The 19,041-nt window shown below is 36.5% G+C and overlaps 1 protein-coding gene across 2 annotated transcripts in view; it reads right to left on the reverse strand.

The window, feature by feature from the left end:
* Nucleotides 1-469: 469 nt before the first annotated feature.
* grm2a (glutamate receptor, metabotropic 2a) overlaps nt 470-19,041 on the reverse strand; it is a 32,481-nt gene continuing 13,909 nt past the window's right edge. For both annotated transcript variants that reach the window (XM_027146385.2, XM_047813141.1), the window contains exons 3-6: nt 8,898-9,735; nt 5,879-6,942; nt 1,732-1,912; nt 470-1,088 (exon numbers count right to left, since the gene is read on the reverse strand). In XM_027146385.2, coding sequence (XP_027002186.1) covers nt 1,021-1,088; nt 1,732-1,912; nt 5,879-6,942; nt 8,898-9,735 — 2,151 coding nt within the window. In that variant the 3' untranslated portion in view covers nt 470-1,020. The remainder of the gene's footprint in view (nt 1,089-1,731; nt 1,913-5,878; nt 6,943-8,897; nt 9,736-19,041) is intronic.

Genomic DNA, 19,041 nt, shown 5'->3' on the forward strand with positions numbered 1-19,041 from the left:
TGTGTGTGTGTGTGTGTGTGTGTGTGTGTGTGTGTGTGTGTGTGTGTGTGTGTGTGTGTGTGTGTGTGTGTGTGTGTGTGTGTGTGCATGTGTGCGTGACGTGTGTATTTATTGTTTCCTGTTATAACCTATTAGTAAGTGATTTATCTATCAGGTTGTAAGTGGTTTCTAAAGACTAATGTACAGTGTGTTAATGAAAAACCTTAACCCATGATTTACAAGTGCTGGAGCTTTCTGTGTCAGGTAATGTCAGGCGGATTGACTGGCAAACAGAGCTACCCACTTGTCCTGATTAGTTGGGTGTTTGTGATCTACATAGCATGTTTTTTTTTTCTTTCACATTTACATAGCCTGGAATACCACAGAAACCAGAAAGCAGTTATTTAAAACATCCAAAATCATTGACCTCATCTTTAATATCTGTACAAAGAAATCAACGTTAAATTTCAAGATTCATAAAAAACACGTTTTATTTACATTACTTACAAGGAACAACAAACCCGAATCACCAAAAATCTACAGTTAAAAACATCCTGTTTATGATACATTAAACAGATTCACTATCATATTACATTTTACTCCAAGTCTTAAAGAATACTTTATCATATGTTCTATAAAAAGTAGTGGTATACAGAGCTGCCGCTGGCATCCCATTATTATTTTCTAGCTAGTTGAATGAGAGAGACAGAGAGAGAGAGAGACAGAGAGAGAGAGAGAGAGAGAGAGAGAGAGAGAGAGAGAGAGAGAGAGAGAGAGAGAGAGAGAGGAAGAAGAAGAAGAAGAAGAAGAAGAAGAAGAAGAAGAAGAAGAAGGAGTGAAGGAGTAAGAGAAAATATGAGCAAGGCAGAACAAGAGAAAATGAGAAAGAGAGGGAGAGAATATTTTCACAGCACGTTGAAAATGAAATAAGTGCCTCTCTGTATTGTGAGGGGCCTCCTTAATATCAGCAAACACGTTTTACTGACTAGAGATAAAAATTAATTTGTATACCACATTTGGCAGATGGATAGAGTGCATCTTTTAGAGGGATGATGTTGTCGAGTCCACTACTTCTCTTCCATTACACACTGTTGGCACAATGTTGGATGCTGAAGAAACAAAGCAGTTACAAATAATTAGTTAAGTAGTATTATGTAATGTATTAACCACTTCTCAGCTCTATGACATCATAGAATAATTCTGCAACATATGACATCAAAGTTCTCTGTTTGTTTTGACAGGATCACAGATTTCTGTCTTATAAAAATGTTCAGTCTGATATTATAACATCACTGGGTTCTGTCTGGTAAAGATGTTCAATCTGATATTATGACATCACTGGGTTCTGTCTGGTAAAGATGTTTATATTTCATCACTGGATTGTGACTCAGAAACACATCTATTCTGATATGACATTACCAGAATCTGTCTGTTAAATGCATTTACTCTGCTATCACATTTTTGAGTATAATAGAACTGTTTTTCGGATATATTACAATCAGTGGATTCTGACTAATAAAAATATCCATTCTGATACTAAGACTTCGCTGGGTTCTTTCTAATAAAGGAGCTCAATGTCATGTTATGACATCACTGGGTTGTATCTGAGAGAAGTGTATAATTCCTTTCTTTTTACATGGTCAGATACACAAGAATGTCATGATTTTTTTTGATTGTCATGATTATTTGATATTAATTGCATTGAGGTGTTGAGGTAAGTTGCAGAATTGGGGCCCCGTGCTGGTGGTGTACCTTGAGAAAAGCTGGAGCCGGGGCCTGTAGTCACACTGAAGCGAGTGGTGGCCACCCTGAGACTGGTGGTGACATTCTTCTGTGGCTGGAACAGGATGATGTGGATCTTAGGAGCAAAAAGGCAACCCAGCACTACTGAGCCACTCAGACTCACCGAGATGCACATTGTGGTGGTCTGAACCTGAGAGGGCACAAATACATTTATAGAAAACATTACAATACTGCAGCAGCTGAAGGTAATAAAAAGTTCTAAACAATGTGTTTAATTAAAGATGTTTCCACTTAAATGTCTTTAGATTTTACTGTGACATACAGTTATAAATGTCGCCCTCAACACTGCTATACTGTCAAGCCGATATCACACGAGAGAAACGATTTAAATTAACGGTTAGTTTTGCACGATAAATAGACACATGCAACTATTCAACGCACCATTTTGTCCGAAAGAAAAGGAAGAAGACAATTTCTGTACTAACTCTTTACTAATCAATGAATCTCAAATCTTTTTATATTAACACTATAAATGTATTCTAAAATGACCATAAATACTATAAAAGTATTACACACTTAATTCCACAGAATCAGCCTATTATAGATTTATTTCTTGCCTACACACTCCATAAGATTCACAAAGTTGACATTATTTGTATTCTGTTTGCTAAATTAGTTTCAGGAGAATTGTAGGAAGACCGACATTTATAATATACTAATATTTATAATATACATATATAATACTAAATCAGTAGGCTTTAAACAATATAACCTAAATATCTGTAAATAAAAGTTTTGTACCTCTTTCTTCAGATATCTGACTACTTTGTGATTTAGAGATACAGGGGATATAACTGATTGCTTTTCACATCTGGTCCTATTTATTACACCTTTATGATATCCTTCAGTTCAGATCAATTCAATTACATTCATTCCATTCACATTCATTGTTTTAAAAAGACTCAGGGACATCCTGTTCTTTTTGTCTCTCCCTTCTCATGTTCATGCCTGTATAATTTACCATTAGAGGCAACACCAACAGTGCAAATAAAATCTGACCTTAGTAAACAAATCCACTGTTTGTGTGTGTGTGTGTGTGTGTGTGTGTGTGTGTGTGTGTGTGTGTGTGTGTGTGTGTGTGTGTGTGTGTGTGTGTGTGTGTGTGTGTGTGTGTGTGTGTGTGTGTGTGTGTGTGTGTGTGTGTGTGTTTGACCAGCCATGCCATGTTTCCCCTATTGCCTATTTATATCTCTCTGATTAGGCAAAATACTTGAAAGAAGGAATTTTATCCTGTTATAGATTACCATAATGTTTCAGTTATATTTTATTCTTGTACATCTTCATGAGGGCTATGTCTTACTCTGGACTCATGTTCTCTTCCGTTCAGGGTTCAAAGGCCCTATTATGTTGTGCCACCCAGTTAAAGGAGGGTAATAATGGTTCTATTTAATCATTTTATTGTAATCATTTGTCCCAAAATAGACAGCTTTTCAAAGACTCGCCAGCAATCTCACTGAATCACGTATACATGGACTCATAAAAATTGTAGAATACTTTCCAAAAGGTTACTGTATTATTTCAACTGGAAATGAGATGTGGTATTTTGTCTTTGTTTGCCATCTTATTTGAATCACTATGAAAGCAATTCTCAAAGCCCAGCTGCTGTAACTGAATGGTTTTTGCTGAAGAAATAAAAAAAAATAAATTAAAAAAAAAATGTCATGCCAAGGAATAGCACAAAAGAGTTCATTAACAATATTTCAAGGTATTGCTGTTTTAGCTGCTCAACTCTGTAAAAAGCCCTAAAACAGTGTAAAAATATTTTACTGACCCAGATGCTGAGTGATTTTTAATGTAACTACCTTTAAGACAGGTTCAAATATAAATAAAAAAAACTGCAGGTATGGGTGATAGTATAACAATGATTAGAATTAGAAAGCACATGTTATATTAATGGGGGCACGGTGGCTTAGTGGGTAGCACGTTCGCCTCACACCTCCAGGGTCGGGGTTCGATTCCCGCCTCCGCCTTGTGTGTGTGGAGTTTGCATGCTCTCCCCGTGACTCGGGGGTTTCCTCCGGGTACTCCGGTTTCCTCCCCCGGTCCAAAGTCATGCATGGTAGGTTGATTGGCATCTCTTGAAAAATTGACCTTAATGTGTGAGTGAATGAGATTGTGTGTGTGCGCCCTGCGATGGGTTGGCACTCCGTCCAGGGTGTATCCTGCCTCGATGCCTGATGACGCCTGAGATAGGCACAGGCTCCCCGTGACCCGAGAGTTCGGATAAGTGTTAGAAAATGAATGAATGAATATTTTATTAAACAATACGTTTCCTGCTTCCGAACTCAATTGCAAATGTGAGCTCTTGTAAATCCAGACCATACTAGGAAAAATAAGTGCTTCTGTATCTGAATCAGTAACCTTCAGAAAGACACAGACAACAGTGTGTAGAATCACTTCTCAGCCCATTAATAAATAATAAAGCCTTCGTGCCATACAAGTAACATTTCAGTAGTGTTATCTGACAAGATACGAGAAGGTACTATTCAGGAGCAAGATGTTACACAAAGGGAATCAACACCATCTAACCAGTATAAAAAATTAAATAAATAATACACCATGTTTGCTGTTTAAACATGTTCTTTAAATATTAAAGAAATCACCTGCACTGTTTAAACTTCAGTCAAAGCATCAAAAATAACAGCAGTCAAAAATAACATTCGCATCCATTACCTACAATTATTATATTAATTATTTAAATAATATAATTTCTTATTGAGCTTTTTTTTACATTTTGGTAATTTACAAATGGAAAATAATATTCGTTATTAGACAAGGGCAATGGGATAATGTGATAATCATAAAAAACTTCAAAACATAATGCCAGCATGAAATACAGGTCTGTTTCTGCAGGTTAGTTATGGGAGTGTGAGTGATTGTGTACAGGTGAGTCAGGAAATCTAAGATTAAGAACAGGGGATAGGTGTTTGTGCTGAGTTGATAGATGAGCCTGTAAACTGAGGATCATGGTGTCAGGAATGGCTTCAACTATTCCCTACCTGGACACTAGGGGGACGTTCTGGCAGTTTTTTGTGTCTGTGCCATGTGCCTTTCCTTATCTGCCCCGCCTCTGCACACCTGTTCCTTGTGTTTCAATGATTGTCACCCATATTTATACCAGTTGTCTTGCGTTTGTTTTTTGCTGAATCCTTTTCTCTTTGTTTGTTGTCTCTTGTGTTCGTGTTTCTAGCCCTTTGTTATTTTTTCCTAATAAATCCCCCTTTTATGTTATCCCTGCATTTCTGACATGTGGGGAAATTTTATTCTGTAACTTTGGGACTTAATTATGTTCTAAATTATTTTCTTTTAAATTAAAAAAAAAATTAATAAAAACTTTTTGTTTCTAAAACAAATTCACCCAGAAAAAAATGTAAATTGTGACATTATAGGTATAAATATAAAAAAAAATCTAAATGTATATTTAATAAGACGCCTTATTTAAGACAAATACCTTTAAAAAACATGCCAGTGACCTGCCTACACTAAAGTGTGTGTGTGTGTGTGTGTGTGTGTGTGTGTGTGTGTGTGTGTGTGTGTGTGTGTGTGTGTGTGTGTTCCAGAGTATATTGCCTTCCCATGCCCCAAAGTTCCCAGTATAGGCTCTAGTTACTAATGAGGAATGAATAAACTTCACTGAATCTTCCAGTGAGTTCCTGACCTGCTTGAGAAATTTAAGAAAACCTTGTGGGTGAATCTCCTTCATGAAACTGGTTGTGAAGATGCCAAGGGTGTACACATTTTGTGTACTTATTTTGTTAAATACTCTTAGGAATTTAAAATATAAAATGTATAATTTAATATTTTTAAAATGAGAGAAAACCAAAAAAATCAATAGAAAAATGCATTAAAAAGAAAATGTCGCTAGAATCCGGTGTCCTAACGTTTATCTGATGAGATTTAATCAAATGGAGAATAAAAATATCTGTTATTGCTGGTGTTCTGTAAACAATTGTGAGTGTAGACATTATGTAAATTCTAATTACTCTTGAATTAAGAAGATTAGTTTAAGTTCTGGATTGTAGTTCTGTCATTTCTTTTTTATGTAAATCCAAAACACCAAAATGAGAAAAGCATTAACTATGTCAAATCTGCTTACCCTGTGGTCACTGGCTGTGACATAGAAGATGGGCTGGAAAGCCAGCCAGATTATGCAGGTGGTGTACATCGTGAAACCAATAAACTTTGCCTCATTGAAGTTCTCTGGGCACTTTCTGGTCTTGAAAGCGTAGAAGGTACAGAGGATAATGAGGACACAGTTATAGGTCAGTGAAATTAGCATGCTGGAGTCCTTGCTGTTGCATTTCAACCTGACTATGTCTCTTCTCTCAGGACTGACCTCTTTCCTTACACCCGGCACTTCTACCAAGAGCCAGACCATCACTACTAAGAGCTGACATGAAATGAGGGCAGCGCAAATCGCTACCTGTGAAGCTGGACTAATAAACCGTGGTCTTTGTGCACCATCTTTGACGCCATTGAAAATACGTGCAATGCGGTTGGTCTTGGTCAGAAGTGCCGAGTAGCAAACTGCAAAGGAGGTACCAAGCCCAAGACGACGTAATGTACACACTACTACTGAAGGTTTGGCAATGTAGATGAAAGTGATGCAGTAACAGAGAAGCACTCCCAGGAGTAAAATGTAGGAAACTTCTCGTCCACTGGCTTTAATTACAGGTGTCTCATTGTTCTTTATGAAGAGACCAATCACAAAGAGTGTGCACAGGATCCCCAAACAGGCAATGGTGACTGGTCCAATAGCCCAGGCATCCTCCCAATGGACATACTCCTCAGGCAAGTCATAGCAGCCAGTGAGGTTGGCCAGTGGCCACTGACCAAAGCTGCATTCTGCACAAGTGAATTCATCCAGGAGATACTGGTAGGGCTGGCAGGGAATACAGATCCAACAGCAGACATCACCGGGCTGCATGCTCTTGATTTCATTCATCTTGCATGGGTCACTACACTGAGATGTAGGTAGCAATTGGTTATCCCAAGGAATCAGATTTGTATCTAGGTTCAAAGTCTGGGACCAAAAGCCCACTTTACGGTAAACATATGTGCCGTTTTCTATGTGGTAGTGGAAGATGTTGTACCGACCCAGACTGTCTCCATAAGCATCAAAGATAATGGTGTTCTCTGTGTCAGCTGGACGAAAAGGAGCTGTAGAGACAAAAGACAAAAGGTAAGCCAAACGTCAAAGCAAAATGGAAAGGCTTAAGGGAGAGCTTCAAATCTATTATATCAAAGCCTTTGGAATCCTTTTGTAATATTCACTCACTGCACTAACGATCGCAAAAGCTTTACTTTTGTGGTTTGTAGATGCACTGGACACAGGTACAAACTGTGCGTCTACATAATTACTGTAGGGTCAGGAGGTGGATTAATAAGACTGTCATGTTTCTTTTCAGGTATTTTTCCAGTTCAAAACATTTCACTTTAGAAGAAATCATAAAACCTTTATCACAATAACATATTTTTTCTCAGTGATTTTCCTCAGTATCACCAAATATCTTTATGTAAACATTGATTTCCTATTTGTTTAAGATTGACATAAATATTTTACATAAGTTTTTGTCTAAAAAGAAACACAATTAAAATGAATACTATACCAAAGCGCTGAGTCTGATTCATGCCTTTGATTTCACTACAATGGTTTTCTTTGAGATTATGCAGGCTGCTTTAAAAAAAGCAACCAGAAGGGTAGAACCACTCTATTTTATAGACAGAGTATCTTACTTTGTCTGTACAACAAGATAAAAACAGGTTCATTGCACATAATAGCATGGATACTATCCATTGATATATCATAGAAAAAGCACACATTTTTACCTTATTTTACTCCACTTTCTCTCAATATTGTTTTTGCCATTTCCCTCTGAACAAGACATGTATCACAAACTATTGCATCATATTTAAGTGCTACTTATAAAATATCATAGATATCAAGTCAACATCACCGGATTTAAAATGAAATTATAGCAATGTTAAAGTAGTAAATTAGAGAATGTCATCTTTAATTTGAAGCTATTTAAATCTGGGTTAATGAATCAGAAAGGGCAGCATAGTAGTGCCACTTCACAGCTCCAGGGTCCATGGTGTGTGGATGGGTGTCCTCTCACTTGCCAAAAACATATGAATTGTTGACCTGGCTTCTCTAGATTGCCTGTAGGTGTGAATGTGTGTGTGTGTGTGTGTGTGTGTGTGTGTGTGTGTGTGTGTGTGTGTGTGTGTGTGTGTGTGTGTGTGTGTGTGTGTATACATAGTGCCCTGTAATGAACTAGTCTCTGAATAGGGCCATTGTCATACAGAATCACGTTTCATACCCTTATTTCAAGTGAAGGGAACTTGTAATGCGACAGTATACTAAGACGCCCTATACAATTGTGGGCTTCTAACTTTATGGCAACAGTATAAAGAAGAACCACATACAGGTGTTATGGTCAGGTCTCTACCAACATTTGGACATACCATATAGTGGAGATACTAGGAAAAATCAGTTTACTATCACAACAGAATTTTCTTCATTTAATTTAAAGTCATTGACTATGTAAAGTATTTTTATGTGCTGCTTATCTTAGGGGTCCTTAATTTGCCCAAAGGGATTTTAGTTAGTTGCTTAACTCGAATAATCATGAACAATCGTCTTTTTTTTTTTACTTCTGATAATATGTTTTTTTGATTATTCTGAGATTTGAGGCAGGTTTTGTCTGGTTCTGAGCTGTTTAGAGCTAACTCTGGACGCTTTCAACATCCTGCTTTTGCTATTTACAGCCATATGTTTCACACATAAGGTGTTATGTTTTGCATCATAGAAACATCCCTTTTCTCATCACACTGTTTTGTCTTCAGTACATGTTTTCTCTTTGCTCACAGTTCTATAGCCAATTTTTTCTATTAATGAAGTACACCAGTAGTATAACTGCATTTTCTAAACATCTCCTGCAGTTTCCTTGTGTTTGCTAGATTCTACTGTATATGCCAATCATATTTCTTAACAGTATTGATTTTGGCTACCTTGGTCTCTCCATTCCATGGCTTAACTTATTATCTATAATTAAAAAATGTACAATTTGACATGCTGACAGATTTGGAATAGTTACCATCATAGTACTCACCATCAAACTTTGTCTTCAAGATGTAATCTTTATACAACTTCTTTCCATTTACTGGTTTCATGGTACTGCAGAGTTTAGTTGAGTTTTGACATACTGATTGTCTCATGTTGTGCAGTGCATAGGCCATTGCATACACAGCATTCACTACAAACATTATCTTGGATTCTTGCTCAAATTTGCCATCTCGGAGCGAATGCTTCCCACAGTTAATATCATGCAGACTACATTGGAACTGATGCTCCCAGAACTCACGAAACCAGGGATTACGAGTGTTGTTGTAAGGATTAAGATTTGTGAAGTACTCAGCAAATTTGTTGACTGGATATGAAGCAAGTTCAATGGTGAAAGCTCCTTCTGCCACTGACTCGCTTCCTTTCACCACACTCTCCTGGGCCCCCCAGCCATCACTTGCTACCCAAATAAAGGACACATTCATGCGGTTTGCTGCAACAAGAAGCTCCCTAGCATCCTCGCTTCTAGTAAAGAGGATAACAACTTTAGCATTGGACTTCTGTAACAGAGACCTGATCACTCCTTCATAACTGTAGCGATCCATTGAGCGGCTAACCTTTGCAGATGTAGCGATGCAGATTTGCAAGGCTCTGGCCTCCTGCTGAAAAGCATCAATGCCAGTTTCTCCGTAGTCACCCTCTGAGGCTACAGTAGAGACATAAGTCCAGTTGAAGTAGCGCAGGATCTCAGCCATGGCCTTGGCTTGATAGAAGTCTGGTGGGACGGTACGAGCAAAATAGTCATAGCGGGACTTATCACTTAGCTTAGCACTTGTTGACGCATAGCTAATTTGGGGAATTTGGAAAAGTCGCAAAAGGTTGGCCACCTGCAAGAAAACAGAACAATCCATGAGATAGAAGTATGCAGAAGGGAGTCTATGAGCATTGTTATGCTGAGCAATTATAATTAGTAATAAATTATGGATGAGATAGTGCTGATTGATGTTTATTTGTTTCATTAAAACAAATATTCTACACAGTGTATGTAGTTTATCCAGTTTACCTTGCACAAATAACAAATTAAAGCATTCACATAATGAGGTTCAATGCTTTAATTCTTTTTTAGTGTGCAAAACACAATATAACAAACTATTATAAGATATACTGAATGGACTATGAATATTATTATCTATCTGCTGCTCCAAATTTTTGTATCTATTTTCACATTCAGATTTAAACAGTGGCCCTGGTCTAGAATCTTTTCATTTGCATGCTACCATTATACCAGAGAAAAAAATTAAACACACATAAAACAGGTTGGTGGAAAAAAGAGCAAAACACAGTACAAAGAAAACTATCTCATGTGATATTTATAAATAGCTTTTTATCTCTAATTAAACATGACTTAGTAAGAAATCTAATTATGTTTCGTAATATATGTCTTTACCATTGTAACGTTCTCAAATCAGGGAACGATTTACGTTTATACGTTGCAGTCAAAATGGAACACTTGGAACGCTTTTTAATGGTTAACAACTGTGAATGTTAAGTGTGCAGAAGTAAATTAATTAAATAATAATTTTTTTGGAGACACTAACAATACTTTGTTACAGTGCACAGTGCTTGGTCTGACCCAGGTCAGATGGAGTGGCACCTCTGCAAATAAATGTGTGCAAACTTCTGTTAACTTTTTATCCAACACACAGACGTAAGAGCATCCCATCTTTGCAATGCCCCAAAAATTAACCCTTTGTTCTAGTTTCAAAACTTTTGTGTGGATTGTGGGATGGGAATTTTCCAGAAACGTGGCAACCCTGCTTAGAAGCCTCACAACATTCAAGCTTCCTATGAAATTAAAAGGCTATTTTGTTCTGTCCTGCAGGATCTAGTCTCAATATAAAGCTCTCTGGCAAGATTTCTTTAAAAAACCTATGATCATGTGTTAATATTTCCAGTTTGATGTCTTACTTCAGCAAAGATTTACAACTCTTTGACAAAACATGTAAAACCATATGTAATGGTAACAGATAAACTAAACCATATTTCTTTAATGTTTTTGGAATGGAATGGAAGTAAATTTCTAACCAACTGATCTCTGTTGTTTCTTTCATTGTACCAATATTCAGCATATTTAATAAACAATTCAGTCAAAACAAATAGTAAAAGATGCTGGAAAGTCACATACATTTTAGCATGTGTTTAGATTCTGTGACATTCAGAGACTTCTTGCCCTAGTGACATTTGACCATGCGCTGTAGAAGAGCTTGCAGTCTTTGCGACTGTGTAATGCACATCAATTTTTTTCACACCATATTTCTGTAGTGATGGCCTGGTTACAGTACTTCTGTTTAAATAAATTACTAGCATAAATACATGGACAAAGAGTATGCGTTGTGTTTTGATTTAATTTTTTTATTATTTTAGTTTTACAGTGAGGTCAAGCATTCAATAAACACCTGCTTGTCAATGCTTGTGAAAAACAAACTAATGCAACATTTGTTGGAACTGCCTGAATAATAGAAATGTTTAGTAAGCAATTACCATAAAATAAAACCCTACAACAACAACAGAAAACTATGAATAACTGTGAATAACTGGGCATAATTCGGGGCATAAACTACAGAGAAGGAGGAGGAAAGGAGTTTCCAGAGTGAAATGGAAATGATCTGTGGGGTTATAGGTCAGGAGAGCACGATCACTTTGGGGATCTACGCTTGTCCTCCAAATCTTCCAAAATCAGAGGGTAGTGGATTATGGCATTTTAGATGTACTATGACATTTGAATCTTATCCACGTGTGACCTACAAAGCACTAAATACACTTGAGTGAGTACCTGAGTGAGCCATCCCTGCTTCAATCAAACAATGCAGGCTCTTTATTAGTACCTAGAATAATAAAGGCTACAGCAGGATGCAAAGCTTTTTCTTTAAATAAAAAAGCCCCATACTTATGAAAGATCCTTTCAGTTAGTTTTCAATATACAGACACATCTTTAACCCTTAAGTCTAGACTGAAAACCCATGTTTTAAGTCAAGCCTTTTGTTAATAGCTTTTCTTTTATGTAAAGGTGCAGATCTGGAGAGTTAATGAACATAGAGTGTCCTGGTAAAAATATAAGACTGATCAAAGAGTCGTGTTGCTTTAACATATTTAATGAAACCCTTGTTAAGGTCTACAGTCTACCGGTACATTTATGTTAAAGCTTTTTTAAAAGATCCGATTATTCTGTTTCTTAGTGAGAGGGTTTCTAGCATAGAGGGTTCAGAATGCGCATGTTGCTATAGAAACAGCAAGAAAAGTTTAATAAGGTTAATAAAGGAAAATGTTAGGTTCTCTCCAGTTTCATCCGTTCCACTAACATTCTACTGGCTTTATTATAATAATGAATTATAGTAGTCTTGCCTGTTTAAGCAGTTCTGACAGATTCTATTTGAATAAGCTATATTTTGAGAAAGCTGTCTGGAATGTTTCCAAAATCATAAGCATGATGTCAGACTGAGACATACAAGACTTTATTACGTATTCTTTAAGACTTTGTTAAATATTTACTCCATAATTTGTCCACATAAACAGATAGTTCTGTATATGATCACTGATGAATTATTATATTGTCAGCACTATTTAAATATTTATTATTTGTAAAACAATATTTTTTTAGAAATAATTGCATTAAAAGTCTGTACTGTAAACCAATAATACACATTATATACACGTGATCCAGGATTTTAGTGAATTTTGGCATTCAGCTGCGTAAATTAAGAGCAATGCATTAGCCTTTCTGTACTGACATAACCTGCTGTCTCAACATTCTCTGTATGTAAACTATTATAATATAAGGATTTTTGAGAAAAATTCCATATACATGACAAGGGCATTTGAATTAAACTGATGATGATTATAACTCCAGGTTCTCTGTTTAATCCTGAGCTCAGGCAACAGTTCATTTGGAGTTTTGCATTTTCACATCGGTTTCCTTCTGGTTCTCAGATTTTCCTGCTGATAGAGGGATTGGTTGTTCTTCAATCAGCCAAATCTTTTTGAACTGCTGCTCCTATTGCATCACAAGACAGTGTAAAACATTTGTAACACCCTCTTCTGCATACACAAGCTTACAGGAGCTTCGCTAGTGTCTCGAGCAAGAGGACAGACAGACGATGGCAGTAATCCCCTTCATTTCCACCCGCAGACCACAGACAATTTTGTTTCCTTGGTCATGGATGGGTGTGGAATCATTGAGATTCATGATTCCATGATCTCTCGAAAAAAGAGACTTTTTTTGTCACTTATAGAGCCCCTATTGCACAGCCATACTGACCACAACTAAAGTAGAAAGATTAAAGTTGTCGAAAAAAAATAGTATAATAAATTTCAATTTAAAAATGGTGCTTTCAGAGATCGTAAAAAGGAGCGCATGTCCTTTTGTTCATTCTGTAACTCACATAAGAAAATCAGCATAACAAAGTTATGTGGATTTTCAGGATTAAAGTTGAGTGGATTATTGGACTTATGACTCTTGAATTGAGGAACATGAGTCTGGTATTAGAATATTTTTTTAAAAAAAAGCCTATTTGTTATTTAGCCCACATACAGTACACACTGGGTACAATAAAACCCTTTCCTACACAGATACACACTGGTAAAAAGTGACTGGGTAAACATCATGGTTTTAGAGTTTGCAGTGCCTTCTTGTCTAGTTTATTTACTCAACTGCCAAAGAGTGGCAGTTTCTTTCTTACTTTGGCCTCTCTCCACTCACATTTTATCTTTGAACACTGAGAAAATTACTGTGAACTCTGAAGTCATTCTGAGCATTGTCATTTGAAATAATATAAGTGGATGCTTAATAGCAAATCTTGGCAGCAGTATGATTACACAAATAATGGGATTGACATGGAAAACCTGTTTTTATATCCATCTGTCCATTTTAACATCAACTGGTTCATCAAGCTATCCACCAGTCTCATATCTATCCAATCAGATTTTATTCATTCAAAATTGGTCCCAGTTTTCTACACCAAAAACCCATATTCAAAATACAACAAAGCAGAGTAAAAGTCTCATGTCTCAGAGTCTCATGTTCTTTGCTATTTCAGTCATGTTTAAACATGTAAACATACCCAATGTATAATGGCTAAAACAAATTTCATCAAATTAATAATCATACAAAGTTACTGGCAGTAACGTCTTTGCAATGAAGATACTTAAAATGACAATAACGGAAAGGAATTTGAATTGGTGGGTGAAGCTACTGTAAGTGAAAAATCGCTAACGCTGAGGTGGCAATGAAGGACAAAAAGAGGCTATTCTATGAGGAGAGAGAAAGGAAGAGAAAAAGGAATTAGAAGCAAGAGTGAAAGATAGGGAAAAGATTAGAAAATGAAAAAAGAGATGGAATCTTACAGGGGAGGACAGGATGAAAGAGAGGAAAGTAGCTTCAGCATGACTTTGGTGTGGTATCTGGGATTTTTTTCAACATGAAAAGCCCATCTTCTCGTCCCTGTGGAGTAGTTACTGTTTTCCTTTCTGCAATATTTCAGTATTTCTACTGCAGGATTAAACATCCTGAACCGCAAACATACACATATACATACATGGATGTACATGTACTTGCACAGACATTGATTCTGAACAGAGCAGAATGCAAACAACAAGAACAAACACAAGCTGATGAATACATAAAGCATATAATACAACAGTTACTTCCAGGCCACTAAATTGATTTCATTTGAGCACCATTCACAAGTGCTTACATTTCTTAGAACCAAACTGGGATCTTTAACTGTGTGTATTGGGCATGGTAAATAATACTTTTTTAGATAGATAAGCAGTTTCAGACACCAGTTTACCATGAAAGCACCTGTAATGAGCCCCCTGAAGCAGATGGTGAAGAATCCATATGCTGAGTTTAATGGCCATAAAATCCACTATAAACAATCCAGAAATCAAAGGACAAAGACATGTTCAGAAGACAGTCACAGTTCTCAAACCAAATAGACAATAGTGAGGCAAACAAATTCTAAAACACAAAATCACAAAAGGTGAGAAACGATAAAACACAGCAAAATCAATACACTAGAAGGCAAAGCAGTACAATAGCAAAATACAATAGCAAAAAAAAGAACAGATCATTAAGTAGTCAGGACCAACAATACTTCACACTGAACAGAGGTGTGAGAATGCTTAATGAAGGAAACGAGGAAGTGTCCATTGAGCCCCTTTGGTGGTCGGGGGACACTGCGAGTGGAAATGTTACAGCACCTTAATGTAAATAGAAACTAGTTATCTAGGTATTCGATGCTATAAAGAAGGTATGGCATTATTTTATGTATCACTCTCATGTTTTTCACATAAAATCCATCTGCTAGTTTGAAATGGTTACTACATTAGTGTTACCAGCAGGACACCAGCAGATAAGGCAATAAAGATTTTTTATAGGAATATTACGTTTTACTTATAATGAAAGCTTATTAGATGAAGATGAAAAGGAAGAATAGACAGCAGTTTTACTGGAATCATCGTTAATGGGAATGTACAAATCATCGAGCTGTCTAGTGAGAGCTGAGATAGAAAAAAAAGGTTTGGTGTCTTCAGAATTTATTTCCCTGAATAGAGCAAAGATAAATAGTTCATTTGTCCATATCATGTCTGAACTATAACTTACTGATATCATATTTTCTGTTGGCAGAAAGGAACTGTTCTGTAAAACCTCTATCACTCTCACAATCATGCAGTTATATTGAACATCAACAAGGCTGCAATTTGACAACAGTTAATCACAGCAGTACAGATATTCATTATAACCACATGATTGTGATTGCAATGCTGCTTAAATAAACTTTAAACAGGTGGATGGACATAATAGTGATGCAGCTTTTGTATTTATGATAATAGATATTGTGGCAAAATACAATAAATAGCCAAAAGTGTGTGGACACCTCAGTACTGATCATCTCATTCCAAAACCACAGGCATTAATATTAAATTCCCTGTTTACAGACTTCCATCTTCTTCTTGTATTTAATATCAGGTTTTGCGGTCTGGTTTTGGGTGAGGAGGTCTGGTTTCCAGCCATCATAGCAGTTCATCCAACACAAAGGTGTTCAGTGAGGTTGAGGTCAGGACTCAAGTTCTTCCATGTCAGCCTTAGCGAATCACCTGTTTACGGTTCTCAGTGTGTGCACCAGGACAATGTCATGCTGGAACATCTTTGGGTGGATTTGTTCCACTGAAAGGGGAAAAAACTAAAGCATAATAAAACATTCTAGACAACTGTTTGCTTCTAACTTTGTCACAACAGTTTAGGGAAGAATCACATGGCCACTGCTGGTCCCCTGAGAAATGCCCTTTACCCTCAATTGCTCATAAAATGAGATTAAATGTAAGTCATGAGTAAATGTAAGGATGAGGGCATCTGCCAAATGCTGGAAATGTAAATGGAAAGCTCTCTATCACTGCAAGTTTCACATCTGATCAGTGATGCAGTATTTTACTCTCTGTGCTGGGAAAAGGTTAGCTGCCTGCAGCTCCACCTCTTTCCTTCCCTCTTTCTCTCTTTTTTCCCTATTTATATATAGTACCTTTTTTATGCCAACTAAGTGTCAACAAATGCAATGAATCCCAACTACATACAACCAGCATGATTTACACACTTTTATAAAGGCAAATTCACAAATGTAATTTTTAAAAGTAAAGGAATACAATATGTACTGTCAGGATCAAACCCTGTTTGTTTGAATAGACAACAAACACATTACCAAAAGAGCACTTAAGAGCTATTACTAATACACTTCACTTTTTCAGTTCACTCCACTTCAGTTTAAAAATAAACAAGCAATTTCTTAGTTTATTTCTAGGTCTTGAACAAATTCTGATTTATCTTGCAGATGCTACAACGATTCTCATCCAGGATCCAAGGCATGAGGGAGGCAAGGCATACTTTCCCCCATGTCAATCACAGCAACACTAGACCATCATGGGAATCTGTAAGCTTATGTATGTGAAAGAGTGAAGATAGAGGTTCATATGAGTCTGTTGCCCTCAGATGAGGGTGTTACATGAGCAGCAGTTCAATAACATGCAGTTGTCTTTACATTTTGTAGTGGAAGCATGAATTAGCCTTCGACATCACCTTTTGGGCATGTGATATACAATCATTAAATAGAACAGTGCTGGAATATGAATGGAAATTGACAGGTGTACAAAATTTTGGGTATGCAAATGGGGAAAAAGTGCATATATCCAAATCGGTAGAATTCACTCCATATGAGAAAACCCTATTCTTACATGTTTGGAAAAATGAATGAATCATGTAAAAATTAAAATGTCAGCATAAAAAGTCTTCTACATTAGAAAACTCTCTGAAATATATATTTTACGTATGAATAATGTGACTATTCTGTAAAGAATATTTAAAATAAATGGAACAAAATACATTTCATATTGAACTTAGTAACTTCAAGTTTTTCCTTTATAGACTCTTTTTCTCTGTTCTGTAACATAAACCTGTCAGTTACTATTACATAGAACAAACATAGCATTGACAACAAAGATGGTACTAACAGCTCTTAGTCGCAGCTATTCATGTTTGAAGAGTTTACAAAAGCTATCATAGTCACCTCAGCACAATTATATGCTTTGCTTCGAGGATGATGTGCAAAATGGATATATCTTTGGAAAAAACATGGATAAATGCACCGTTGACTTTTGTAATTTGTACAAGTTACTGCATGAAGTGTTTTCCTCATGAATTATTCTGCTTGAGGATCTGTAGTGATTTCAAATTTTTTAGAAGGGTTTAGATAAAAGTCTCATTCTAGGTCACATGCTTTTAAGCAAACCTCTTAGATAACATCTTAGTCAGTGCAACATGCACTGAACATTCTGTAGAAAAAAGGAGTGGTAAACAGAAGGTATCTCAATTACCGAAAAAAGAAGTGTCTAGCTATGTCAGCTGTCTATAAATCTAAAGAATGATAAGAATGATAAATATTGCATTCAATTATATGGAGAATTTTCTCCCAATAAGAGGTTGCAGAACATCGGATTTAAGATCAATTGTAAACTTCACAGTCTGTATAAGTGATGGTTATTAGTGCTAATCAGGAGTTCTTAACACTTAGATTCTTTTTATTAATGAGCTTAAAGTTGATCTAACTAAAACTGATGTCCCACAGAGTGAAAATGGAACATATATAAGAGTATAGTCCTGCCTCCGTGGCTATTAGCAGAATAACTGGAGTGACAAAAAAAAGCTATACATTTATAGGGGAATGATAGTGCTAAAGCATTTGTCCAGAAGATGATGAAATTTTCATCTGAATATGGCACAGATTGCCTGCACATAGGAGAACACAAATACACAGAAACAACATCACCCATCATCTATGGTTGGCTCTTGCTTAATGGGGAATACTAAAACTCACGGTCAACAAAAGAGCAGACTCATTACTCAAGCACAGCTAATAACAGAGGATTCTTGTTACTACCCAGTCACTGTGGGAATAACACCATAAGATGTGGCCTCCTAATGCACTTTCTCAGACAGATACAAGACAGTGTAAACTTTCACACAGTTTGAAACTACAAAATGTGAAATACAGCAAAAAAAACACACCATTCTTCCTGTCAAGCAATGCAGTAGTTACTGTTTAATTAACTCTTCAGTATAAAAAGGACCTTAAAGTCTGCTCATTTAAAATAGTTTTGTGGTTTACTGGGTATTCTGTTGTTGCTATATCAAGTTTTGCTATGTCAAGCATTGAACATCAACATTCCAGATTTTATCCCACCTTATAACTTCCACTCTTTTTGTATCACTCTGTGTTCAGTATAAGAGCATTAATGGTGTCACACACAGTCGGAAAACGGTGCCTGATACACATACGGTGTTCCAGTTGACCAAAGGTAAAGGTCATGGCTCTGTCCAGGTCTTTATTGACCTTGTCTTATGCACAGGAGCATTGTCGTGCTAGGCCATGTTTGTACTTGACTGCTTAGTTCCAGTGGATTAAAATATTATATTAATAGCATAAAATGGCTTTCTAGACAGTTGTGTGTTTCCAGCTGCATTTTAACTATGTAGAGAAGACCCACACATGGGTGTGAGGGTCAGATGTCCACATACTTTATAGTTTAGGTGCATTGATGGATTTGATATTGTTTTGTGGATGCTCACTTTTCATGTCTTGCCATTT

Source organism: Tachysurus fulvidraco, chromosome 5 (genome assembly GCF_022655615.1).
Source record: "Tachysurus fulvidraco isolate hzauxx_2018 chromosome 5, HZAU_PFXX_2.0, whole genome shotgun sequence".
In the NCBI taxonomy this organism is placed as follows: Eukaryota; Metazoa; Chordata; class Actinopteri; order Siluriformes; family Bagridae; genus Tachysurus; species Tachysurus fulvidraco.